The 25,967-nt window shown below is 43.6% G+C and overlaps 13 protein-coding genes across 13 annotated transcripts; 5 read left to right on the forward strand and 8 right to left on the reverse strand.

Annotated features, from left to right (window-relative positions):
* Window positions 1-211: 211 nt before the first annotated feature.
* On the reverse strand, window positions 212-2,032 carry KUCA_T00002408001 (uncharacterized protein; the record flags this gene model as incomplete). Its single annotated transcript, XM_022602657.1, has 1 exon — window positions 212-2,032. One exon carries the CDS (start codon window positions 2,030-2,032, stop codon window positions 212-214), a length of 1,821 nt encoding a protein of 606 aa, XP_022458440.1.
* A 220-nt stretch (window positions 2,033-2,252) lies between these two features.
* On the reverse strand, window positions 2,253-5,967 carry KUCA_T00002409001 (uncharacterized protein; the record flags this gene model as incomplete). Its single annotated transcript, XM_022602658.1, has 2 exons — window positions 2,253-5,712; window positions 5,786-5,967. 2 exons carry the CDS (start codon window positions 5,965-5,967, stop codon window positions 2,253-2,255), a joined length of 3,642 nt encoding a protein of 1,213 aa, XP_022458441.1.
* Window positions 5,968-6,210: 243 nt separating this feature from the next.
* Window positions 6,211-7,206, reverse strand: KUCA_T00002410001 (uncharacterized protein; the record flags this gene model as incomplete). The annotated part of the gene is made up of 1 exon (XM_022602659.1): window positions 6,211-7,206. One exon carries the CDS (start codon window positions 7,204-7,206, stop codon window positions 6,211-6,213), a length of 996 nt encoding a protein of 331 aa, XP_022458442.1.
* A 421-nt stretch (window positions 7,207-7,627) lies between these two features.
* KUCA_T00002411001 (uncharacterized protein) lies at window positions 7,628-8,758 on the reverse strand (the record flags this gene model as incomplete). Its single annotated transcript, XM_022602660.1, has 1 exon — window positions 7,628-8,758. The coding sequence occupies one exon, from the start codon at window positions 8,756-8,758 to the stop codon at window positions 7,628-7,630; it is 1,131 nt and encodes a 376-aa protein (XP_022458443.1).
* A 246-nt stretch (window positions 8,759-9,004) lies between these two features.
* KUCA_T00002412001 (uncharacterized protein) lies at window positions 9,005-9,862 on the forward strand (the record flags this gene model as incomplete). Its single annotated transcript, XM_022602661.1, has 1 exon — window positions 9,005-9,862. The coding sequence occupies one exon, from the start codon at window positions 9,005-9,007 to the stop codon at window positions 9,860-9,862; it is 858 nt and encodes a 285-aa protein (XP_022458444.1).
* Window positions 9,863-10,132: 270 nt separating this feature from the next.
* KUCA_T00002413001 (uncharacterized protein) lies at window positions 10,133-11,713 on the forward strand (the record flags this gene model as incomplete). Its single annotated transcript, XM_022602662.1, has 1 exon — window positions 10,133-11,713. The coding sequence occupies one exon, from the start codon at window positions 10,133-10,135 to the stop codon at window positions 11,711-11,713; it is 1,581 nt and encodes a 526-aa protein (XP_022458445.1).
* A 136-nt stretch (window positions 11,714-11,849) lies between these two features.
* Window positions 11,850-13,182, reverse strand: KUCA_T00002414001 (uncharacterized protein; the record flags this gene model as incomplete). Its single annotated transcript, XM_022602664.1, has 3 exons — window positions 11,850-12,848; window positions 12,917-13,007; window positions 13,085-13,182. 3 exons carry the CDS (start codon window positions 13,180-13,182, stop codon window positions 11,850-11,852), a joined length of 1,188 nt encoding a protein of 395 aa, XP_022458446.1.
* A 317-nt stretch (window positions 13,183-13,499) lies between these two features.
* On the forward strand, window positions 13,500-14,270 carry KUCA_T00002415001 (uncharacterized protein; the record flags this gene model as incomplete). Its single annotated transcript, XM_022602665.1, has 1 exon — window positions 13,500-14,270. The coding sequence occupies one exon, from the start codon at window positions 13,500-13,502 to the stop codon at window positions 14,268-14,270; it is 771 nt and encodes a 256-aa protein (XP_022458447.1).
* A 579-nt stretch (window positions 14,271-14,849) lies between these two features.
* On the forward strand, window positions 14,850-15,377 carry KUCA_T00002416001 (uncharacterized protein; the record flags this gene model as incomplete). Its single annotated transcript, XM_022602666.1, has 1 exon — window positions 14,850-15,377. The coding sequence occupies one exon, from the start codon at window positions 14,850-14,852 to the stop codon at window positions 15,375-15,377; it is 528 nt and encodes a 175-aa protein (XP_022458448.1).
* Window positions 15,378-15,573: 196 nt separating this feature from the next.
* KUCA_T00002417001 (uncharacterized protein) lies at window positions 15,574-18,519 on the forward strand (the record flags this gene model as incomplete). The annotated part of the gene is made up of 1 exon (XM_022602667.1): window positions 15,574-18,519. One exon carries the CDS (start codon window positions 15,574-15,576, stop codon window positions 18,517-18,519), a length of 2,946 nt encoding a protein of 981 aa, XP_022458449.1.
* A 236-nt stretch (window positions 18,520-18,755) lies between these two features.
* On the reverse strand, window positions 18,756-19,637 carry KUCA_T00002418001 (uncharacterized protein; the record flags this gene model as incomplete). The annotated part of the gene is made up of 1 exon (XM_022602668.1): window positions 18,756-19,637. One exon carries the CDS (start codon window positions 19,635-19,637, stop codon window positions 18,756-18,758), a length of 882 nt encoding a protein of 293 aa, XP_022458450.1.
* Window positions 19,638-20,296: 659 nt separating this feature from the next.
* On the reverse strand, window positions 20,297-20,641 carry KUCA_T00002419001 (uncharacterized protein; the record flags this gene model as incomplete). Its single annotated transcript, XM_022602669.1, has 1 exon — window positions 20,297-20,641. The coding sequence occupies one exon, from the start codon at window positions 20,639-20,641 to the stop codon at window positions 20,297-20,299; it is 345 nt and encodes a 114-aa protein (XP_022458451.1).
* A 2,992-nt stretch (window positions 20,642-23,633) lies between these two features.
* On the reverse strand, window positions 23,634-25,355 carry KUCA_T00002420001 (uncharacterized protein; the record flags this gene model as incomplete). The annotated part of the gene is made up of 1 exon (XM_022602670.1): window positions 23,634-25,355. One exon carries the CDS (start codon window positions 25,353-25,355, stop codon window positions 23,634-23,636), a length of 1,722 nt encoding a protein of 573 aa, XP_022458452.1.
* Between the last annotated feature and the right edge of the window lie 612 nt (window positions 25,356-25,967).

Consider the following 25,967-nt stretch of genomic DNA (forward strand, 5'->3'; position numbering starts at 1 on the left):
GGGTCAAGTTTTCAGCAACTTTTTAGTATGTTTTCAGTCAACTTGTGGTTTCATTATCAGTTAATCGTCTCTCTATGGTGACACTATTGTAATTAAATTGTCATCAACTTTTCAATGAATTGCAACCGGCAATTTTAATTTGCTGTCATTCCACTATTATTTAACGTCTTCAATCCTCACAGCATTCACGACCCAGTCACAAAAAGACTGCTCAGTTCTTCTTCATTCTGGCCTCTGCCGCCCTTGCTCTTTGCTCCCTCATCACCTTCATTCGTTGTTCTGGTGTGAGCGACTGGAGGTTTATCTGCGAGAGCGAAGCACCCACGAGCACCTTAGGAGGCCCAAACTTGGCCTTTCTGTTCTCTTCATCCTCTAAGGCCTTCTTGGCCAATTCCTCTTTGATTAGGTCTTGCTTTTGTCTCTCCTCTTCTTCCTTGGCTTCTCTGTTAGCCTTGTCGACTTCCTCCTTCGACAGCGGCTGATCAACATGTGCCTCCGCCCAGTCGCAAAATGACTCTCCCAGATCATTGCGAGCAATCTGAAATACCTGTTTTGTGGCCTTATTGAGACATAGGTCATAAGCTGTCCTTCCAGATTGGTTTTTAGCTGTGGCGTCTGCCTTCAAGTTGGTAAGCAGAGTACGCACGATATGCGCAGATCCGTTCGCCGCAGCAAATTGCAGCATAGTCGGGGTGTTATGATAGAGAGATTCAGGTTTTAACTGAAACTCTGGGGAAATGGCATTCTTCTTCATGTAAGAGATCAAGGCAGGAGACTTGGACTTCTTGATGAATCCTGCAATCTCAGCAGTGTGCTTTTCGTCAACAGAGAGTTCCACTTTAACCGGAGATTGACGACCGGTCTGGGTCGACTTCAAGAGGCTCTCACGTTCTTTCAACAACCTCTGTTTCCGTTTCTCATCAGATTTAGGAACATCGAGAACGACCATGTAAGTCAGGTTGACCCACGCACGCTTGAGTTCGGAGGTGGTTGCACGTTTTGTTGTGAAAGGGAACGATCTCAATCTGGGATCTTTGTTTTTGATAGGCGATCCATCGTACCCAACAATGATACCTCTTGCAGTAGGTCCGTTGGCTCTTATGAAGATGGATGTACACTTATCCAAGTATGCCTTCCAACTGACCATCAAATCTCTGACATCTTTTTGTAATGCTTCTTCATTGTATCTTCTCAATGTGGACCCAGCAGAATGTGCCTTTCCCTTTGCACTATCCATGGCACTCTGTGAACCACCCTGCTTTCTTCTGGTTGTATATCTATGAAATGTCTTGTGCTCTATCAGGTCAACAGACTGTTCCAAAAGTAAGTCTGCAGGACCGGAGTTGCCCTTCGTGCTTTTGGGCTTGTGTGAAATTATAGCTGCTGCAAAATGGCCTCCACCGATCATGAACACTGCAGAAATTTCGCCCAATTTGTTCTGCTTCTGATTCCAACTTTTGAGCGCTTGTTCAGGAATTCCCTGGAGCTCAGACTCACTAAAAAGAGACTTGTAGACCCCGAAACATTTGTCCTCTGGAAGCAGTGGTGAAGCGAAAATGATGAACGGCGACCGCGTGTTCATGAAACTATAGCTCTCCTCATCTTCGTCAACCACCTGTAACTTTTGAACACTTTTCGCAACTTCCTTAACATCCAGATCATCATCTGAGTCAGAACCAGATATGCTCTCGTCCAAAGTGTCAGCAATCTTGTCAAACTCCACTTCGGAGAGAGGTGGTCTCTGTAGATTGCGACGTTTTATGTTAAACCTGTGCAGATCAGACTTGTAGTGTTGTCTGATTTCTCCATCAGAAAGACTCTCAAGTTCAAACAGACATGACGCACACTGTTTACGTCCAGTCTCAGTCTTGGACTGATCCATCTGAACATGGGTCTCCAATGACTCAGCAGTCAGCTGGGGAGCAAATTCGCCACTGGAGAAGTAGAGCACTTTGAGAGACTCAACCACATTCGGCTGAAGATTGTACACATAGAGGTCCGAATTTGAAAATGCCTCTGTTTTTCGCGACATTTGGAAGTAATATATAGCGTTATAACGGAAGAATAATGGACCGCGATCTCAACAATAAGCATGTAGTACTCTCTTGAGTTTTCTTGATGAGGCGTAATATGGTTTCTGCACTACTAATCGAAACCTCTAGGAGTCTATCCTAGACGGTTCTTACAGTAAAAGTTTTGTAATATTAAAGGCCTCTTAACACATTTCTGATCAACGTTTGTGTCTGTAGCATTCAAAATCGGTGCTCTTTAGGGCTGACGGCATTTATATACTCTGTCCACAGAGCAAGCTTCTGAGCATTGACCATCTTGAGCTCTCTAAAGGCTGAACCGATCACTTCTTTGTCTACCAGCGTAGAATATTTGACAACCACATTGGTAATATCCTCGTGTTTCTCGATCTCCTGATTGCTTGCTCCATCTCCCATCTTTTTGCCAAGTCTCTTGTTGAAGGTTTCAATCAGCGACTCCAAGACGTTGCCTTCCCAGATCAGAGCGGGATTGAGTGTAAGGATCCTCAAAATTGTAGTTAAGCACAACAGAACCACCGAAGGATCGTCCTTCAGACCTCTCTTGAAAAATGCCTCAAGTATTTCGAAGTAGTTGATAGAGGATGTGAGAGCAAAAAGGACGCTATCGTTTTCAACGGCTTCTGCCAGTGTGTGGAATAGTTCATAAAGCGACCTTCTGAAACTGAGACCATCGTCAATATTGTGCTTGAATGGACCAATGCGCACGACTTTCATAAACTTCTTTTCTGGTTTCAACTGCGTCTCTATGATTTGTGGAATCACCTTCGTGAGTGTGGGCAATGTCAAGACTGGACTATCATGAAGGGCAGTGATGAGAGCTGAAACAGCAACCTGTTTGATCATCAAGCTTTCATCAAAAATGAGATTCGAGACTTTCTCAATCAAACGACAAGCTGCACTGCGATTCTTGTCAAACAAAGTACCATCCATTAGCAAAAACTTGACTGCGTAAACGCCTGTGTACTTCAAGGAAATGACCTCTGAATCGACAATCTTTGACAGATCAATAACCAGAAACTCGTCATCAGCACCAGCGGCAATCTTTGCCAGACATTCAGCAGCTGCGATGCACTCACTTTCATCGACGGAGTTCTGTTTCTCTGCCAACAGAATTGCCTTCCACACCTCGCCTGAGGCTGAAAGATCTTTTGACAATGACCTCGAAAGAGCATTCAATACTCCAGCTCGAATATCAGAGGGCTTCTCAAGCTGCTGCAACAAAAGAGGCAAGTATAAGGCTGAGTTGGAAATCAATAGGTTTGCGAGGGCTACCGTAGCAGCTTCGTAAATATCTCCCTTGCTTTGCAAGGCCTTTAGAAATGGAGCAATATCACATTCAACTGGTGCATAGCAGAACGCTTGTCCCAAAAACGATATATTAGACACCAAGTCCTCTCCGTTAATCAAAGCCTCCATAGCGTTGGAAACAGTGTTATTCATGCCTCCGTGTAAGGCAATACCGGCCAGAATCTTGGCCACGGATTGGTCAGCAGTCTTTCCAGAAGCAACGATGTAATCAAAAACTTCTTTGTGACCGCCTTTTTTGATTGCTATCTCTGTAGCAACACGTATGTAAACATCAGCATCGATGTCTTTGTGAGAACAAGCGCTGGTCACTATCTGTGACAAAATCTCCTTAGCAAACTCGTCTTGCACTGGTAGTACATTCAGAACGAAGGAGTAAACATTAAAGATCACTATTGTTTGCTTATCACCATCTTGATCTGTCTGAGACACTCCCAAAAGTACTTTATTCAGAATATCAGAAGACAGGACGTCGGCGTGATATTTCGTAACTGCAAGAATGGCTTCAAGAGTTGGAAGAATGAAGTTTGGATCTTTCAACAAATCCACCAAAGGACATATTATCGATTCAAACCAGTATGGCGGGATCGTTTGGGTAGACTTCGAGGCAATAGTCCTGATGCAGGTCAAATCAGTTGATACCAACATTTCGTACTTTAGCGATTCGGTCACCTCACTTAAAGCCTCTTTCAGAATCTCTTCATCCAAAGAAAAGTGAGTGATAACCAATACCAGAGTCGACAGACATGCCTGGCGGAGTTCAGCTGACTGGTTTTTGTTGTGAAGGATAGTGAGAAAGGTCCTGGTCATATCCACCACTTCTCCGTATTCTGAAATATCAGTCGTCTTGCGGACAACCAATGTGGCTATTATTCTGTTAACAGCACTAATACCTTCCATTGCTAATTCATTGTTGAAAGAGCTCAACGAAGAAACCAGATGCTTTAGGGCTTTGTGCACTGTTGGTCCGGCGCTCTTTAGCGAGTTCTTGGTGAATATTGATGCGTAGAACCTAAGCAGTTCTGTAGAAACAGCATCAGACTTCTTGATTTCTTCAAGCTTTTCAAGAAGATCAGACAGATAATCCTCGAGATCATCAACACAATCACTCAATGTGGCAATGAGCTGATAAAAGAGATCCAGCTTGGAACTATTTTTGTCTGTGATCACCTTAGAACATAGAGTTTCACAAATCAAACGTGATTTCTCCAATAGAAAATGCAACGGGTCGTTGGTGCTAATCATACTGACGTCGGATCCTCTTCTCTGGCCAATGGTCTTGTAGAACCTGAGCGAATAGTAAGGTCCGTCTTTGGAAGTTGCCTTCAACAATTTCGTCAGAGCAATAATGGACTCTGTGGACACCGCCGAATTTGTATCCGTTGTAGCTTTCAGTAAGCTCTCAAACGTAGTTTGATAAACAACAGGAATCTCCAAAGGCGAAACTTCAACTATTGCAGCAACTAATGCAGCAGCACTTTTCCTAACTCTCCAAGAAAGACCCTCACCTTCACCATCATCGAACTCATCATCCGTCATATCGTTGTCCAAGTCCGACTCAAGATCGTCTTCAGATTCTAAATCCTCATCATCTTCCGTGGAATATGGCGAATAAACCAGCAGACGGGAGCAAATCTCCAGACTGGGAAGGATATACACTGCGGTCTTGCTCCTGTCACCCTCGGAGAAGAGAGTAGTCAAGCACCTCAAGGCATCATATCTCAGCTCTTCTAAGTCTTGTTGAGCATCGAAATCATCAGAGACCTCGGATAAATTGTCTAAATCCAGAAACAAATTGGAAAATTCCCAGATCTCGTCAAAGTTATCAGCAAAAGAATTTGCATCAGTCTTGAGGCATCGAATAACCATTTCAAGACCAAACCTTCCCTTTGCGCAATAACTTCCAGGCTCGGTCGCCTTCACAAGTATAAGGCCAAATATATCCAGCTTCATATTCTGATTGGAACATCTCACCAGATAACCCAATGCTGAGATGCTTCTGTTGCTTATGATCTTGTCGGCACCAAGTGCCACATCCACCAATATTTCAGCAATACGTGCTATTTGGGCATCCTCCAGAGCATATCCGAGGTTTTTTATCAGATCCGTCAGCCTCTCAATGTAATCAATCTTGGTGGTGATCTCGCTGTAGTTCAGTAGAGCTGGGAGCAATTGATTAACCAGATCTTTGCCCTGGTCTCCAAATTCCTCCAGAGAAAACTTGTCAAGAACAACATGGTATGCTATAGTATAGATTGTGGATGTGATTGAGACGTCTGTTGGTAATTGAGAACTTAATCTTTGAATGAGCGTGTGATAGTTGGAGGAAGACAATTCTGGCGCTACTTTTTCTAGGCTAAACGATTGTTAGACATCGAAAAAAAATTATCATCAATGAAATTCGAGACAAATTCTCCCAACCAACTTACCAGTTGACGGCTTTCAATTGGACATCAGCACTGGGATCGTGTAACAGATCGACCAAGATTGACAGTAGTCTCTGATTGTTCATATCCTTGGGATTGCCCTTGGAAAGATCATTCAAGGCCATGAATCGCAAATCCTGGTCTGGATTCTTCAGATGGTCTATGAAACCTGCGATATTAACCATATTGAGATGTTTTTTGGAGTATTGGAACAACTGAAGGTTGACGGATACGTAGAGGTTAAGAAATAAGGCGACTAGCAGGTTTAATCCGCCCCACACATAAACGGTTTGGGATCTGCACTACTCTGGAGGATTGAAATTTCATCAAACTGAAATATATTAATTTACATAATGAAGTCGAAAATTGGGATTTTTGGCAGAGAAATCCAAAAGCCTTTGTTTATAAGAGACATATATGAAGCAAGTTTATGCTTCAGGATCTTTCTTCTCTTTGTTCGACTTTTTATCCTTCTTTTCCTTCTTTTTGTTCTTCTTTTTGTCCTTCTTTACCTTCTTTTTGCTGTCTGTATCTGTTTCTGACAATCCTATACTCTCTGTCACAACTGCATTCGTATCCTCTTGGTTCGCATTCTTACTTGCTCCTGGGGGATCCTTGAAGTCATCCTCGTCGATGTACTCGCTAACCTCCACATTGTCAATGATCAAGTTGCTTCTGTCTACCGCAATCTCGTCTTTTAAGTCTTCTGAAGGTGTAAATTTACCCTCATTATCTTGATGCTCTTTTTTCTTGTCTTCTTCCGCTTCTTCTTCTTCCTTTTCTTCTTCTTCTTCGACTCCGCTTAGTACCACCTTCTCGCCAGTCATCTTCTCGATGAGCTCTTTCGCCCTCTTAGCGTAATCAAAGTCAACAGGTTCCGCCGAATCATTTTCTTTATCTTGTGCATTCTCCTTCGTATCTTTCTCAGTCTCGTTCTTTTCGTCTGGGTTTTCGAGTGCAAGTGCCACCTTTTCAGCAGCTTCATTCCAGTTCTTCACAACCTGTGTTAAAGATTCGATCAAACGGTCGCGCGATCCACCAACCATTCCACTCACATACTCCTCCAGGTAAACTATGTAACTGTCTGGTATATGTCTGATATTTTTTAAAATCCAATTTTGCTTTTGCTTAGAGAACTTCCAGTTCTTCTTATCCTGGCTGTATTGTTTTAAATACACCAGTTGATCTTTCTCTGGTGGAGGAGCTCTTTCGCTCTTGGGAAGTTTCACTCTCTTTGGAGGCTTTTTCTCACTTATATCTATAGATGCAGACTTCATTGCCTGCCTCTTTCGCTTAAGCTCCTTTGTCTTCTTCTGCGTCACATCTGCAGTCTCTATGTGAGCAGCTATCGCCAAAGGGTCCTCGGTCACGGAGTTCTCTACCTTGAGACCAAGTCTTTTCCAAGCTGGTATGTGTTCTGGCATTAAACTTATAGGTGGGAGAATTGTAAGCCAACTCCGTGGGAGTATTACTAAAGTTTCTTTACTTATGTAAATTTTAAAAAAAAAAAACAGAATCTTTTGGTTAAGAGCCATGGGGACTGCCAGCCTAACTTGAAAATTTGGCCCATCATCAATCCTTTTTCCTTAACAACTTCTTCTTTCATCAGGTAGCTTTAATAAAGGCTTGTGTCTTATTTTTTTGACCTTTTTTTGTAGAAAATTCAGCAGCTTGTGAGTGATCTGAGAATGGCTGACCGGGTTTTCATCTCCTAGGCCTCATCGCTCTAATCTGCAAGATTGAAACTCCTTGTTTGAGTCCATGACGACATTCTCCTCCAATTGTCACGGATATAGAAAATGGAATACATTGTTTAGTTAGACTAAAAGTAAATATGACACTGAGCTACAAAGAGTAGGTAATGAGAGTTTTGTATCCCTCCACCGCAGTCTTGAGACTGTCAAAGGTGACGTACTCGTGATCACTGTGGGCCACCAAGATGGAGCCTGGCCCATACAGGTATCTGGTGAAGTTTCCATTGAGGAATGGAACATCTGTTGAGTAGGAAGCAATGAATGAATCGAACCCTGGGACTTTGTAGTTCAAGTAGACGGGATCGTTCTTCTGGACCAGCTCGAAATCAACGTGTTCCTGGTCGCCAATTGCGTTACCAACGATTGCATCAATTGTCTCTGAATCCGCAGAGTTCCTGATCACGGTGGTAAATTCAGCATAAGGGGACACCACATTACCAGCCACTCCACCGGAAAAGGTTCCTATGTTGACGTTGGTCTCTCCCAATGTTTCACTGATTGGCCAATCAGCAGCATACAGGTTGGCTGCCAGTTTGATCATGATTCTGTTCGCATCAATTCCGAGCTCAGGGTACCCCGAATGGGCAGCCTTACCGGTGACCTTGACCTTGAACATGTAGATACCTTTATGGCCAACGGCAAGTTTGTTCTCGGTAGGCTCTCCAAAAATGACGGTATCCCAGAGATCTCCCAATGTGGCTGATGCCTTGTGCATGCCATCGCCACCAATCTCCTCGCCAACAACAAGCAAGACGGACACATCGCCTTCCTTGACCGCTCCGCTCTCCTGCAGCTCAAACAAGGCCGTGAGCTGAGACGCAATAGAGCCCTTGCAGTCATTGGAACCCCTTCCGTATATTCTATCTCCTTCGACATAAAATGGAATGTATGGAGGAACAGTGTCAATATGGGCTGTCAACAAAACTTTTGTGGCCCGAGTGGTTCCCTGGTAGGCATAGATGTTATATCTGCCTGTACCATCATCCAATGGAATTGTCTCCACAGTTAGTCCTTTTTCTTCGAGATACCCCTTCAGGAAGTCAGCAACCAAAGTCTCCTCCTTAGATACCGATGGGATCTCAATGAGTTTTTTCTCCAGCGAAAGAAGCTCAGACTCGTCTTGTTCTATGGAGAACACAAGAGGAGTTTCCCTGTCTTCCCAACCAGCCGATACTATGGGCACCGTTAATGCCGTCAAAGCGAGTAATCTTTTGAAAAGCATAATGAAATCAATCTAGCAAAAGACACAAATAAATTAAAAAGAGAACAAGCGCACAAAAGAATAAACGAACAAACCTGGAAGAAGAATATACGACAACGTTAAAGTAGCATAAAGGCGGATATGCGCCTCGAGATGAGCCATTCCGTGTGGCGCATGCCTATGCACATCCTCGGGGTTCGTATGGCAACTTTAGCGTGGCACTGAGAACCCAATGTAAGTGTATTTTAAATGAGAAGTTTGGTGAGAATGGTGATCTCTGGACTGAGTGGAAAAAATAGAATGCTTGATATTGACAAGATTGGACTATTGATAACGGATTGGGACGATACCGTTACTGATGGAGACACCATGGAACTGTGCTTCAATGCGGTGAGCCAGAGCAAGCCCGGCAGTTTGTACGATCACAGTTATTTTCTCAAATTGTATTTGCAAGCCCGAAATGAATTTTTGGCCCAGATATCCTCGAAGCCGTATTCGAAGAGGGCAACTTTCAGCGAGGAGTTGGCATTTCAGGAAGATGTCAAACGCTCAGAAGAGTCAAGTGCAGCTGAGGCAGTGAGATTGAAATTTTTCAAAGGAGTGTCAGAGAGTGATTTTCGAAAACAAGCTGATAAAATTATCCTAAGGGAGGGATTCCTGGAATGTTTGGCTAAAGTTAGAGAGCATGGCATACCAGTGGAAATAGTGAGTGTGAATTGGACTGGAAAAATGATTGACGAGACTCTACGCAGAAACGGCTATACAGGTGACTGCATACAAATTTCATCAAATGAATTCGAATTTGATGCTGATGGTGTTTGTACTGGGGATCTCTACAGAGGAAATCCTCTCACCAAAGATGGTTTGCGAACAGGTGCTGATAAGCTCAAAATCACTGAAACTTTGATAGAAGAGCATCATAAGGTTTCCAAAAAGGAGGTCGTGTACATAGGAGATAGCTCCACTGATGTCTTGTCGATGATCAAAGCAGACAGGGCTATAATCATCAAAGGAGGATCCGCGATTAGCGTCCTTGAGGCTTTGGGCCATGAGGTAACAGATGGTGATGCTGATAGAACACCCTCGAGGTTCAGTGCGGTCTCAGATTGGAAGAATTTGCTTTGAGTAGCTGCTGGATGTTCTTGTTGTATATTATTTCTTTATCATGGCTTTTTTCGATCAAATTTGGTAAACATTTTGGAATTTGTCTATGCTTGATAATGGCATGTAATCTAAATTCTGGGGAATGGGCCAATGCTCCTAACCATTTTGATATCAGATATCTGCTATCTGATATCAGCTAGCTATCTACAACATAGTTTTAGTCTTAGCAATTAATTGATTCTGATCTCCTAATTCACGTTGGTTTGATGCTTCAATTTCTGAGTTCTTTCTATGGTGAAGCCATCTGAAAACTCTCAACTTTTCAAGGATATCCAGCTTATTGTTGTTCCTGGTGCCTTAACGAAGGTTGCTTCATATAGGAAGGCGATCTGGAGGAAGCAAGGGGCAACTGTTTCCTTCAGACTTTCGCAGGTAAAACCAGAAAAAGACGTTTACATTATCTGTGAAACTGAGGAATATGAAACGGAACCTGAAAAGGTGCTGGAAAAGCTCAAAGTTGATAATGTGAAATATCCCATTGTGAAGTTGGATTGGCTGACTGATTCTGTGAGAGCGCAAAAGTTGTTGCCGACCGAGAACTATGTATTGAAGGTAGAGCCAAAATTGCGAGACCAACACACATCTATTTCTGCCAAAGATATTTTGAAGGGCAAAAAGAGAAACTTTGAAGAATCTCGTGGTTCATCGGCTGACCTGACAGATGATGATGAGCCTCATGAGGAGGAAGGCATTGAGCAAGGGAAACTTGTGGGGATTCTTAGGGGAAGTCGTGATGAAGGTGAATCGGATCCCAATGCTCTTGTGTTGTATCGCTTGGGGCAGATGGCAGATGAGTACAAAGGTTCTGGAAGATCTGGAGTTTCGAACTTTAAAGCACTCAGTTACCGTCGTGCCATAAATTCCATCAGACAACATGGCAAGAAATTAAAAACCTATGAGGACGCCATCAAACTGCCCGATGTTGGAGACGGGATTGCCAGAAAAATTGAAGAAATCAACAGGACTGGCCAATTGCATCAGCTAGATGAGGTCAGAAATGATGAACATTTGATGGTGGTAAAAACCTTTCTCCAAATTTATGGCGTGGGTATGTCACAGGCTCAAGAATGGTATAATCGGGGTTACCGAGAAACTGCGGAGATTGAAAAGAATGAAAAAGATAAGCTATCTGGAGTGCAGAGGCTGGGTCTAAAATACCTTTATGATTGGTCACAGCGTATTCCACGTGCTGAAGTAGCTGAACACGAGGCTTTTATCAAACAAATTTCCCGTGACATTGATCCTGATTTTGAGGTAGATGCCGTTGGATCTTACGCTCGCGGTGCCGAAAATAGTGGAGATGTGGACTTCATCGTATGCAAAAAGGACATTGACGATAAGGGTATACTGGGTCATTTTCTTTATGACTTAGTATCACGATTGCAAGAAAAAGAGTACATCAAATGTTCGTTGATCAACATTGAAGTGAAAAATAAGGCTAGAATCCGGAAGTTTTACGGGGGAGGCCAGCTGAAAGGTCACCAGTTTTGTCGTCGTATAGATTTTCTGCTCGTGCCATGGAGTGAGCGTGGGGCAGCAAGCATATACTTTGTTGGAGACGATCTCTTCAATAGGACAATACGCAGTTTGGCTATGCAGAAGCATATGAAACTGAACCACAAAGGACTGTTTAAGGACAAACGTGATTCTAAAGGCCACTTTGACTACTCTGTTGAAAACAGAATCGAAGCGGCCGACGAGAAAAGGATATTTGAAATTCTAGGAGTTAACTGGATTCCTCCGGAGCAGAGAAATCTTGGAAAGATAAGTTCTCCTGGAAACGTTATCAAAGAGAGCGGAATCATTGGGTAATGTAGTGGTTTATTTTTGATTCTAGAATGTGTTTGTTTATGACTTACGATGATTGTTTTATCTTTATTCAACAGGTTGATCAGTATTTGATCACCAGTCAGGATCTGCTCCATGACCTGTCTTGAGTTATTTCACCTCACAATGTATCAAGCAGGTCTGCTCTCTCTAGATTCGAAAGCTTCAAACGACTTACGAAATCGTCATGATTGATATAACCACCACACATACGTCTCTCGCCGGTAAACTTGTTTCTCCTGCTGTGGAAAACTCTCCAGTTATCGAAGATCAAGCATTGGCCCGGCTTTAAGGTATGGTAAAACTCGTTCTTCTCAGATTCAATGATCTCGTTCCAATGACCAATAGCTTCGTAGAACCGGGGAACATCCTCTGGATCGTCGAATTGGAGTGTGGATCTGTCACTGATATTCCATCTCACCTGTATAAGCTCTCCCTTATTGTCGTGGCACAATATTGGTCTTGGATAAGAAGGCTGAATGAAAGTAGAGTCTTCTCCAGCTGAATGAGCAGGTACAAGGACACGAGAGAGTGTGTCGTATGACTCTGGATACTTCTCCCTCAAAAATTTTGCGGCTTGGAACGAATCACACAGAGTGGTCACTCCACCAGTTCCCGTATGCTTCAGCAGGTGAAACAGTTGTAGTCCTGGTGGATCTGTGAAATAAGTTCCGTCCGTGTGCAATGGAATGGCTATGTCGGTATAGGCAGTGTCGTTTACTTTGAGATCGGCAGTAAAGTCCCAGAAACCTCCGTAATGAGTAGGTCTGATGAATGCAATTCTCTCTATCAGCTTTTCAGTCACCTCTGGGGAAACGGGAACATTTTCCACCAGGCAAAACCCGTATTCCCAGATCTTTGAACACCATTCAGCAACACCCTTTTCTGATTCAATCACAGAGTTGTAATCCACAGTGGGCAATTCTGCTTTTATTTTGGCGACATTCCAGAGAGTCCTTGGTAGAGTCAATTGCTTTGGATTTCTGAGTTCAATTTTTGGAAAATACGAATGGCTCACCAGCCATAAAATCTGGTACTCGCCCTCATGGCCATCAGTCCACGTAATGGTAATGAAATCATTCTCCACAGAAATGCTAATTGGAGCAATATTCCTCGGAATCTGGCATCACGTTAGTATGGTTTTCGGCTATCGAAATCACGTGCCAATCAGTTATAGACACAACGTACCTCGCAGGAGTTCTGAAGACGCTGTCTGGTGACTCCATGGTAACAGCTCGTGCAATGACAATGGTCTCTGAGCCAAATGTGGTGACTTATCCTGTCAGTATCCTGTCAAGCTATTTCATTGGGTGCTTTTTCAGCAACGTTTCAACAAAGCCAACATCACCAACTTACAACTTTGACGTGACTTCCACCCCGTCAACCAAGAAACTTCCAGAGCACTTGTCAGTACCGGAAACAACTTCAAATGAGATAATTTCAACTTTGCTCATTATTTCATACAAGATAGTTTGTCAATAAAACCAACAGAAGGAAGAAAGAAGATACCCAATGTGGATACTCACTGACCTCAATCAGACCAAGTGTCATATTCCGCGCGGACGCTTACGTAAAATCCGGGGTAGCAAAAAGTGGCGTGTTCCTGCCAAATCGGCGCCCCCCTAAGTTAAAGACTCAAAGTTGAGCGGAAGAAGGACCTGGAAGGCTTGCGTTGTATTTCTAGTTTTCTTGTTCATTGGTGTCTCGTGAATTCTCTTGTTTGAATTTGCGATTTGTTTATTGCCTTGAATTAGTTACAACACTTGTTTCAATGAAAGCCAATCGCCATATTAGGCCGAGACCTAAGGCCCTGGATGCTGCCATAAACGATATTGCTTCCGGAAACGATGCCCTTCCGCCACCACCACCTGCCGAAACGCCGATTGAAACCTACAATTATAATCCAGGTCTGAAGCGGACTCTCACACACAACTATAAGTGGGACCTCGAAGACGAGGCTCGCAAATCGCATGGTGATGTCCCCACATTAGCTACTTTGGACCTTGGAGAATCCGATCCTGGGGCTCCGGATCTTATGAGGCCTCCGTTTTCCGAGCTGAGGAGGAAATCACAGGAAGCTGCGTATCAGCAGATGCAGCCGCAAGCGTTTAGGCGGCGGATTTCCTCGGCGAGACTGAGGTCTGGCTCAAGATCACGGTCCTATTCGGGCTCCACGCCAGGGTCACGCTCTAGGTCTGCGTCACCAGACGTTTTGTCGATATCTCCTGCTGAGAAGTTCAGACGCTCTAGGCTTCTTAGTTATGGAGGTGAGAAGTGTGAGGGTATATTGATGCCTGCATCATCTGATGGTGTCCCCACAGAGACTGCGGAGCCTGTTTCCCCTCCTGAAGTACTCTCAAAGCCACCTTGGTTGAAATTCAGACCTGGAATTCAGATTTTTGGACACCAGTCAAGCTCTGCATCGCAAGAGGCATTACAGGATGATTCTTCGACAGAACGACCTTATCCTCACCGGAAAACCAGCTTCAACTTTGATGATTATAAAACGAATATGTACCGCAAGAGCATTGGGCACCGCTAGGGCCATCACCCTCTTGATATATGAATTGCTTTATTATGCTATGGATATATGGATTTTGAACCATTGTGTGGTTTTCGGTTCTCACAGCCACGTACGCCCAATTGAAACGCGTAAACTCAAAGTTTAAGTACTGGGTTTTTGCTTACCAGCACAAAATTTCTCTAGAAAATCAGTCTTTTGGAATTCCGCTGGATAGGGACCAATTTTCAACGCGCTGTCATGTTCAACACCATGACGTTCTCAGGCGGCTTATGCATACGAAATCTGTATCAGCCGTAATGTGCACGATCTGCCTCTCACGCTGCTCATGAATTTTTCAGTGTGTGACGCGCTTCCAAATTCAAACAATAGTCGTCGTCTCTGCAGACCTTGGACAGCATTCCAAATCCAGAAGCTCTTCTAAGGTTTTTTGGAGACTTTCTACAAACACGAATGCTAGCATTTATGTGACCATTGGCTCGTCAAGCTACGGTACGCCCAGAAGATCTACCAGGACTCTCAAGGTTCATCTGCAATTTTTCTGTTTGGGGGTCTTGGAGGTCGATCTCTGCGGTATGCTCTTGATCTACCGTTCATCCAATGCACGGTTATGTGTGCACGCTATCTATCTGCACGGGGGCTCATGCTTCCAGAAAGTCGGAAAATGTCTGGCATGCTGTAGCCACGGCAATTATACCCAATCTACTGGCAAGTCCCGCAGATCAATCGGGGTCTGGACTGTGGACACTACATAAAACTGTTTTTCCAACGATTCCACCTGGTTGTGTTTTGGCTTCGTATTTTCCCCGTGGAAGACTCTCCCTTAGCAATGCCTGGCGAACCTCGCAGCAGTTAGAGCGAAAACCATCCACAGGTATTGGCCTATTGGCTACTCGATCTAAAAATGTGTTTCTATTTCCCAATACGGACTGCATTCGTGCATCCATCGTGTACTTACAAAACCGTTGTTCTGTGGGTCCAAGTGAAATCCCTCTTTCGGCGTTGGTGCCGGCATCTGGCATGCATGCTGCATACTCCATTATAAAAGCCACCGCGTTAGTGCGAATTCGCTCATATAGACTGCATTATTATTTTTTAAGCTCTTGTTTTACGTGCGCGCGACAATAGCACGCGTCGGTCCGTTTAGGGTAAAAAGTCAACAAGCCTGTACGTTCTCCATCGAAGGACGACTAGATAGAATTTCGTATATGTAGATACACAGTAGTTTCATTCCCACACAGGATTTACATCTTTGTCTTTGCTTTTACTGCTCCTGCCCACTTATCCCACCCTCGTCAATCTTTTAAACTACGCGCTCGATCTCATGAAAGTCACTGGTCTGCTATTCACAGCAGTTCTGCTGGGTGGGACCAACGCAGCTAAGACTATCACCAGAACAGTCAAGGTTTACGAGACAAAGGTCGAGAATATCCAATGTGGTACTATTCCTAGCTCCAGCCTGGATGTCTGGAGCGACGAGTCTACTTCTACCGAGCAATTGCTCACCAGAGTTTCAGCCACTCTTCCTTCGTATGATCTGAACCCAGCAGAGGCTATTTCCTATGGCTCGTTTTCAGAGAACCCCACTGTTGCTCTGGTGACTCCAATTACCACTGGAGGAACCACGCTGGTCTTGGTAGGATCGGTTGATAACTCGGGACTCAGTGCAACGATTTCGAGCTCCAGTGATGGTGCTAAACTGCCAACCACCCAATCGAATCCAATGTACACGTCCAGCTTGCCTTCAAGTTCTTTGTCTGTGACAATTGACATTAACACTCTCACAGAGGATGTTACTATTTCCGAAAGTTCATTTGTTGCCAGTTTTACAGATGATCCAGATCCAACCAATCTGCCTGTCTACACTCTAGACGATGATGATAATAGCAGCGACTACAGCGATTTTGAAACTGAAACTGCCACTGGCGTTTCGTCTATTCAGACATATCCAGTTTCGTCGTCTGTTGGGTCTGATGGCTATTATAATGCCTCGTCGGCCGCCTCAAGTGCTTCTTCTGTTGCCTCAAGACGTCATGGAAATCTCGTTACTGAGTCTTCCTCTTCCTCGGCCGTGTCAACTTCTCTTGATGCTGCTGCCACGACGAAGACCTCTACAATCAACCTTTTCAATGCAGTTGCCACTACAAGTCCAGCTAAAATGTTCAAGAGCGGCAAACTTGCGGTATCCGTGGCCAGAGGAGTGAAGAACTACGACGTCCCTTACCAGACTAACAAGTTCTATACAAATCTGATGCTTGATGATCAGGACGATAGCGTGTGGACTTACCCGTACGCTTTCTTCTATTCGAAGACTTACAAGGGTTTGGCAATTTCCTATAGAACAAAGTCTGAGTGGTACTTTGACTCAAGCACCACACCTCCTTCTTACTTTTATGGTCCAATTGATGTTGCTTCAATTGCTTTCTCTGCCTCGAGTTTTACATCCTCCAATATCAGAATTGGTGTGAACGATATGTACCAGCTCTCTGCTAATGCCAAACTTTACGAGCACGGTAAGAGCACGGAATACATTGAAGTACCTTTGGTCGAAGGTATGGGTTTTGCAACTGCAATTTATCACGGTAGTTTGAAGCCTGTTCTTACTACTGGGGTTTATTTCAGCAAGCTTATTTCTGTCACGTCCAAGTCCGTTCCCTCGGGAGTCCTGAAGTATGAAGCCACTTTGAATGATAATTCCAAATGGCTGATTTATGTTACGGTTCCTGATAAATACAAAACATCGTCTTTCAACTTGAAGCTCAGTGGAAATTCCAAGATAGTCGGAAATAAGGCCATCAGTGGACTTATCATTCAGATTGCTGTCGAGCCTTCCAGTAAGCTACAGGTTTACTACGACGAAGCTGCTGGTATGTACCCAGTATCTGCTGCTGTTAGTGGAACTTTTGTGACGAGCACAGATATAGCTACCTGGAAAATCACATACACAACTAAGGGCAAATCGTCCTCCGGAAAGACCATGTTGTTTGCTCTCATCCACCATGTCAACTCCATGGCAAGTGTTACCAAGTCTGCAGCCACTGGAATTACTTTGTATTCCGTGTCAAAGGGAGCACTATACGGATTCTTGGCCAATGAACTCGTGATGCAAGAAAACCTCAAGACTGTTAGCAAAATTGGATTTTTACCATGGTCTTCCTCCATGACAAAATCTCTTTCCTACACCTCGGCCCAGCTTAAGAAAATCGCAAAAGCTGCAAATAGTGAACTCAGTGTCGATATTCCTACTGCAGCCAATACGGACTCTACTTACTATGCAGGAAAGATATTAGACAAATATGCGTATATCCTGTTGGTGTTGGAGACCATTGTGAAGGATAAAGCTCTCACCAAATCAACCTTGGCAGAAATGAAGAAGGCGTTTGCCGTCTTCACCAAGAATAAGCAATATTACCCTCTGATGTACGAAACCAAGTTTAAAGGTGTTACTTCTACAGCGTCTACCACTTCTGGCGATTCTGGTGCCGATTTTGGATCTAGTTACTACAACGATCACCATTTCCATTACGGCTACTTTGTGCATGCAGCTGCTGCAGTCGGTTATGTGGATGCAAGATTGGGTGGAACCTGGGCCAAAGACAACAAAGATTGGGTCAATGCCTTGATCAGAGATGTTGCAAATCCAAGTTCGAAAGACACTTATTTCCCTGTATCGCGTATGTTCGATTGGTATCAGGGACATTCATGGGCTGCTGGTCTATTCACAAGTGGAGACGGCAGGAACGAGGAGTCATCCTCAGAAGACTACAACTTTGCCTATGGTATGAAACTTTGGGGATCTGTGACTGGAGACAAGTCCATGGAAAACCGCGGTAATCTAATGCTGGCAATAATGAAGCGCAGTTTCAACGAATACTTCCTCTACTGGGACAACAACAGTGTGGAGCCAAAATCGTACATCCCAAACAAAGTCTCGGGAATTTTGTACGAGAACAAGATTGCGTACTCCACGTTCTTTGGAACAAATACCGAGTATATCCACGGTATCCACATGTTGCCAATCACTCCAGTTTCTTCATTGATTAGAGGCTGGAAGTATACCAAACAGGAGTGGAAAGAAAAGTTGGCAAGTATAATTAAAAAACTGACGGGGGGTTACGCAGGTATTCTGAGATTAAATCAAGCTCTTTTTGACCCGTCGTCTTCCTATAGTTTTTTCTCTTCCTCTTCTTTCAGTTCGGACGATCTTGACGATGGCCAGAGTTTGACTTGGGCCTTGGCTTTCAGTGCTGGTTTGATGAACAGTACTTGAGAAATGATACTCTTGACTTTTAATGCTTTTTTTGTATAATTACTGTATCCAATATTTTTATGCTACATTTGAAAAAAGCTGGAAATGTCATTTTTCCCTAGAAAGACTAAACTGTAACTGAAACTTTTCAAACTTTTTGAGAATTTCTAAATTTTTCAACTAGAACTGGAATTACTGTAATTGGACTATTTTGGAATATAGGTCTAGTTTTGTGCGCAAATTTCGTTTCACCTCCGCTATTGCAAACATTTCATTATGTGTTCGAAGTAGTTCGTATACAATCCCATTACCTCAAATGGCCTCGAGATTGTATCAACCGTGGTGTTTGTCTCAGGGAGTGATTCTGGAAAACCTAGCCTGATCCACCCGCCACAACTGGGGCACTTGCAATGCATCCTCTTTAGCTTTCTTGGATTTTGTTGAAACAGTTGTGTGGGAAGGGGCAACCACAAACAGTCACAAGAATCTCCATCTTCCGGGAACGCGATGCCATGGGCCATTGTCAAATGCATCTCGAGATTTTCCTTTGAAATCCATCTCTGACGGTAACAGAACCGACACATGACTTTATCATCTTCAATTCTAGTATATCTATATTCCATCGAGTTTCGGCGTGCTGTAGCAGTACATTCATGGGAACCAGCCGAATCAGGACATGCAGGGTTTACATGCACCTTGCCAAGTTGATCTGGAGAGACACGATGAGACTGGAAACAACGTGGATTCAACCGCTTTGGAACCTCATGCATTCGAAACAGACAAATATTGCCGTCTTCTTTGGTTATTGCATTTTCTCCTATAGGTACTGAGCTTAACGTGCGCGGTGTTTGGCAAGCACTGTCTCCGGAACATTCTTCCATAGAAGAATATGCATCCCATTCAGCTTCCGCATCAATGTCTCTTTTGTCTTCATCGGAATAGTCCACATACACTCTAGCCAGCTGAAGACTGATATCATCCAAGTCCGATTTGACGTCACATCTATTCATCTGCTTTTCGGAGATGTGGCGCATGCTGTGGCTGATGAGACCTAATTCCACCGCCTCCACTGACATGCCAATGGAGTTGGCTCGATAGTCATCCATCCAGCCGTCGATTGCATTCTGCGAAGATTCCATAGTATTGTGGTAGGAATTCAGCACTGTAGATGTAGTGGTTAACCGATTCTTTATCAAAGAAAACCTCGAAAAGCTTTTTTGGGTCTGCTTGACTTTGGCTTTTGGTTCCGGCGTCTAATGACGCAGGATGAACTGGGGAAGTTTTTTTTTTTGCTGTGGAGACGGGTTAACCCAAACACCGAACCCCAAAGATGCGGGCTTCTGCCTGGAGCACTAAAACGTAGAACTCGATAAAGCTTTGTGTTGTTTCACGCGCTTTGGTCTTCGGTTAGTGATGCCTCTGGTGTTAATGCCGAATGGAGCCGAGCGCCTAATTCAACACTTTGGACCCAACTTTGGATTTGAAACAGCTGACTCAATGTACCCCCTGTGGACCTTATTTAGAAGTCAAGAAATGCAGAAGGGGGGACCCAAATGAAATAAGCAAAAATATTTACGAAACAGACACCTGGTGTTTTCTCCGATTGAAGAATAGTGGGTAGAATATAAGGAATGATGCCAGATGCACAGCATTTTCCAAGCGTTTAGCTACGTAGAGGTAGTGTGCACTTGGACCTGGTCCTCAAACCTTAAAAACGTCAGTCCCTATGATGTTCAACGGATTTGCTCGCCTTAAGTGTGGATCCTAAATTTAAATCTGATACTTTGATCATACATATTTATGCTTGCGCTGGTTGTGAAACAGACCGTACCATATAATTGCTTTTACTATTCTTCGACGTTGAACACCTAGGTTCTTTTAGGTGAACCCGGGTATGCCGGTAAGGACATGCACCCGATATAGGTGGATAACTCCGACGGATAATATCGAGACCTTTGACAATGTATACGCAACGCCTCGATATTTTGCGGCGACAAAGATTAAGTCCAGACGTCAAATATTGATGACAATATACTGCGTACCAGATATGAACTGTCGCAGGCATGTGCAAAATTTGGCAGGTCTTGCAACTTTCGCCCATCTGGGAAATGCAGCCAGGAGATGAGAATTTCACCAAAGGCATGTTCTATACTTAGCATTATCTGACGATTGTCAAGTTCATCGATTGAGTCAATGCAAAATAAATGGTGACAGAAGTCGCATATCTACAGCAACTGAGAGCATGCTTACTCCAGCCCTCAAAGCCCTTGGAAGCACCAGGGCAACCGCACACTAGAGGCTTTTGTTACCTTGCGGTTTTACCTATTTGCACTGACCAAAGCGTAATGGCCTGAGTAAAATCTCGGAACGATAAATATGGTTCAACGGCAAAGTTCGAATCGCGCATAGTATTTAGAAAGGCCTGCTTAACTAGTGAAACGAAGTCTCTTCAAGCCCCCAGAATATTGATGTCATGCATACGCTCATCCCGGTTGGTTCAAACTTGCTACTGAGAAATTGGTTAACATACTGTGCAATCCTGCGATTCCATCTGGATCAGGCGATTACGGTGATCATTGGTGTACGTTATTTTTTAGTTGTTTTGAATTTTGTCCACATGCTCCGGAGTTCCAGTTTAGGAGGGGTGCTACGAGTTTGCAAGGCTCCATTATAGTTGGAGGAATCGTGCAGTCGCTATACAACATGTAAGCAGTCCACACTCCCGCAAACGTAGCTCAAATAGAAGAAGCTACAGCTCTGATGGACACAGACCACTCTTCTCCGGTTTTTGGAACATACCCACATAAGGTTTCTTGGAATCCGCATATCCGTGATGTACCTTTAAGCATCTTTTGTACGCAATGCATCCTGTGGCTTGAGGTGCATATCTGTTTTCTTACATACACCCCGAATAAAACGCCTCCTTACTACATAATATATTGACTATACCTGACTCTAATTGTATGCTTGTCAGATTGCCAAGATATCCACGGAACTATGGACACTCCAGACAGACGATTTCCTTTCCCATCGCGTTGATGCTGTTTCAGCTTCTCAAGCTTCCGTGTATATTCAACGCGGTATTCGAACAAATTATGTAGGTGCACAGTTGCAACTTGACCTGAAGCATGTTGACACACGTGGCAGATGTTAGACTCACCGGCCAGAAGGTGCATTTTAGCGGGATATCTAGTATGTGACTTATAATTATGCCGCAATTTATATGTGGGTGCCTGAATGAAACATATAAAGAGTCCCGCCTTTACAATGAAAGCTTAAAACACGGGAAAGCTTATTTCTTGAAACTGACCAACACGATATATTTCAAAGAAGGCTCGCAAAGGTAAAGTGTTAAAACTGCATGCTGATAGATATCAGTCTAAGACTAGCACTCAAAGACCAATTACTCAAGTTTAATGGTCAACAGATTACCAATACCGGACCTACTTCTACTTGCCTTTAGTAATCTCTTGTCTGCAATTCCGTCGAATGGCTAACCCACTTAACCGATTGGGTCAAATAAATACCAATCTGATATTGTAATTATCCCCATAGCATCCCAATATCAACAGAGTACTTATTTGAACGAGCTTTGCACTAACCAAATACATTCCCTATCACCAACTAATTAATGACTTGCGCACAGTTACCTGCACACTCGTGTTTCAACCAATGCACAACCACCTAAACCAAATGATCTAATTACTACCTTCAATTCACGCAGAAATTCCTTAGTGTGATGGCTCAGTTCATGCAACCTCACCCTACTTCTTAAACTATTATGTACGAGTACGTTCACCTTACAGGTCCACAACGCCTGAATTTTTGCCTTTTTGCATTAATCGCCTCGAAGTGCCCTTAATTTTTGGCATTGACGGGTCTTCAATTGATCGAAATATCAGCCCTGGTTCAACGAATATGCTAATTGAGAATAGTTAGATTTCTTAAATGCATTTTGATCGTTAACTTCAAGCAATTTGTTAAAGCGTGATGATTCTAGACCTTGCTCAGAGAGATCATAATTTCGCTTAATTTAGTAACTTCGAGTCGCATGGCTCTCAGTGATGGTATGCTGCCACACTACTCGTGGGTGACTACTATATAGAAATGTGTATAAGATGGTTTTTTTGAACATGAACATTAACTCCACTTAATATTTACAAATGAGCCACCTTCTCTAGCAAGCATCCATAGCTCATTCTCTCTCGTAGGCTGTACACCCCCAATCAATTTTCCGCTGTTATATTCCAGAGTCGAGCACGCATATTACAAGCAAGACAGCGGAAAATGTTTTCTTTTCTGGTGACCAGTATTGAGCCTCCCAGAGAAAATCTTAATGACGTACTTGCTGCTAATCTAACGCCCCCTTTTTCGGATATGCGCTCTTGGAGGATAAAAAAGCATTTTCATGCTACGAGTGCAGCAAGCTTGCTTTGTAGTGCGTCACAGAAGTAGGATGAGACTTGATATTTCATGCATGCATGCATGCATGCCTTTTTTTGGAGGCTTTTATTATTTATAGTTAATTGCGATGATTCTGGGGGACAAGGTAGTGTGCGCAGGCTGAATGTCTAGAAGAACGGGGGGAGGGGTGAGAGGCCCAAAGTGTGGCCTTTTTGCCCGTTTACAATAGCATTGCCTTCAGCAAAGGCGCGTCTGTACAGCCGTATCACATTACACTTTGGTTCTAAAAAATTGGCAACTAGCGCGAGGACGTGAGGGCAAAGCCCAGCCTAAGCCCTAGTGCGCGACTATGGTGCCATACTGGTTGTCAAAAAACCCATGTATACTCGGAATAAGTCGATAATATTTGTAGCTCACAGTTCCGTAACTCACATGACACAAAATATAAGATTTTTAAACAAGCTTTACCGGCCATCTCGAATGCTTATTTGGGACTAAATACCGGTTCAAAACAGAACGACAAGGGAAACGGAGTGCGGGATATGTGCGTTTTCTAGCTGTACAGAGTGGCAACTCAGATTAACCGAAGAAAAAGTTTAGATAATATTCAAAATCAGGGGGTTCATTACAAGAAAATAGTTAAATTGAAGATCGCCCATTTTTCTTGATTGTTGGAGCTAGCAAAGTACGATCGCTGTAGGAATGCTGTTCATTGGGGGTTAAAGTTAATCCTACCCCTTAATAGTGAAAGCACCAAACTGCGGGGGAGGAGTCATCATTTTATCATTAAACATGATTGGCAAATTCACAATGTGTGGAGAATAGCTGTTGGTCATTGGAGTCGAGTAAACTTGGTAGGGCGATGGCTCGATTGAAGGTGTGATGCTGTTTGTGCGTGAAACATTGTGCTGAATCTGTTGTACCTGAAGAGGTTGAATTTGCGTAGGAATGGGAGCTGGAACAACTCCAACTGGGCCTAATGGCATTTGAGTAGGGGTAGAGACACCACCGTTATTCTGGTGGATTGGACTTGTGACTGTTGATAACATTTGCTGTGGTTGGAGTGGTGGGGTTGAAGGAGGAATATCTAGAGGAGTGCAGGTGTTAAGTTCCAATGGACGCAACACCAAAAGGTTCATAAGCAAGTTTGCCGAAAGTACTGGCATATCCAGAGGTCTGAGCTTGGAGCCAGTCGCCAATTCTGCTAACCTATCGAAGTAGAATTTGGCTAATGCATGATGGCCCAACTCAGAATACAACTGATAGCAACGCATGCATGAATTCGCAACATCTTCAGCACGATCACATCTTTCATATATCGATAGCAGACCTTCCCAAGCTTTAGCAACACAACTCTTCGTCCATACATCATCTCCTTGTAGTTTTACCAACCTGTTGAAAACAGTGATAGCATCTTCCAACTGGCTCAGGCTAAGATAGAGATTGCCCATGAGTAACCAACATAATGGATAGTCACGAGACTTCTCTAGGAGTCTGGAAACGTGAACGAAGGATTCCTGAGGCTTATTAAGATTGAAAAGAACAAATCCCATTAGGAAGTTCACCAAGAACAATTGCTCAGCTGTTTCCTGATCCTCATCTTCATCATAACCATCTTCCTCTTCCTCTTCTTTTTCGTTACTGCGTTGATGACCTATCATTGTATAACCCATTAGAATCTCCACTGCCGCCGTGAAATTTCTTTCAAATACGCACCGAAATGCTTTTAATATTTCCAGCTGGTAATGCTTCCCAATCAGAGTTTCCGCCCTGGCCAGCGTGAACCATGCCTGGTCAGGATTTTCTAGGTGGATATGCGATACTATCAAAGTGTGCCATATTTTTGCATATTCGTCTTTTTGAGAGATCTCAAAGTTGGGGAAACTCAACGCCAACTCAAGTTCTTGTGCTGTCTTTGCCAAGTCCTGTTGGAGCAAAGCAATGTTAGCGAACTGGAGATGGCATTTCTGAGTCAGTTCCCACGTCAACTTGGATCCCAGGTTCATGGATGGCAGTCCCATCATCGTCTGCTGCAGTATCTGAGCTGCTCCAGTGAGGTTACCAGTCTTTACCATGTTTTTGGAGGAAAGAAGCCATAAATCAGGGTTGTTTGGATCCAGGTTTATCGCATTGCCTAATGACACACTTGTCTGCTCCAGCATGTTAAGTCTATCAAAACATTCAGCAGATTCCTTCCAGATCGAAGGAAATTCGCTCAACTCAGGAAACTGGCTCACAAACCGTGATATCAGGTCTATAGCCTTGGTCGTGTTCTCCATCGTATTTTGCACTATGTCGAGGTTTTTCAAACCGGACAGAAGTCCAATTAACGCCATAAAGTTGTTGGGTTGGTGATGTAACGCTAGATCAAAGCATTTTATGGACTGTTCGAAATTTCCCATCAATGAAGCACATCGGCCGCATGTTATCCACGTGTCGGCTAAGACAATCATGGCGTAGTAGTCTGTATCTTGTATTAATCCAGAGGAAGCTTTCTCCTCTCCCGAGCGAATCCCAAACGAACAAAAAAAACCAATGAAAAAGCCGAAACAGATTCTTCACAGCACAAAGGGTATAGCTGATAGATTTCGGACTCTGTATCAAGAATTCAACTCAAGGATTCGATCAAGTGCGGACGATCTCTCGGAATGTACCGAACCTGATGAAATATTGCCCGAGCAGATCAAGGCTAGTAAATGGTTATCCGTACGGAGTATCTACCCGTTAGCGAGATCAGAAACTGTCAGAAATAGTTGAATCAAGCCAAAGACAGGAAGTCAAAGATAGGAAGTCAAAGCGACGTTTGCACTCTTTAAAGAAATGAAATTTTGATCAGAACCTAAAGTTCAGACTGTAGGTGATCTCATGTGGAAAGCATCGCCGGGGGAAGTTCCTAAAATTCTCTACTGCATATGTACATGATAATCACACAAGTATGTATAACATCATTTGGTCTTGCATATACATACATTATATAAAAAGAAATGTATGTGAGCAGGGAGGAACAAGGTTCCGTTTTGCCACCTCCAACTATTTTTGCCATGGCACGCGCTTATCAAACGCTG

The sequence above is a fragment of the Kuraishia capsulata genome, genomic scaffold, assembly GCF_000576695.1.
Source record: "Kuraishia capsulata CBS 1993 genomic scaffold, Kuraishia_capsulata_scaffold_3, whole genome shotgun sequence".
In the NCBI taxonomy this organism is placed as follows: domain Eukaryota; kingdom Fungi; phylum Ascomycota; class Pichiomycetes; order Pichiales; family Pichiaceae; genus Kuraishia; species Kuraishia capsulata.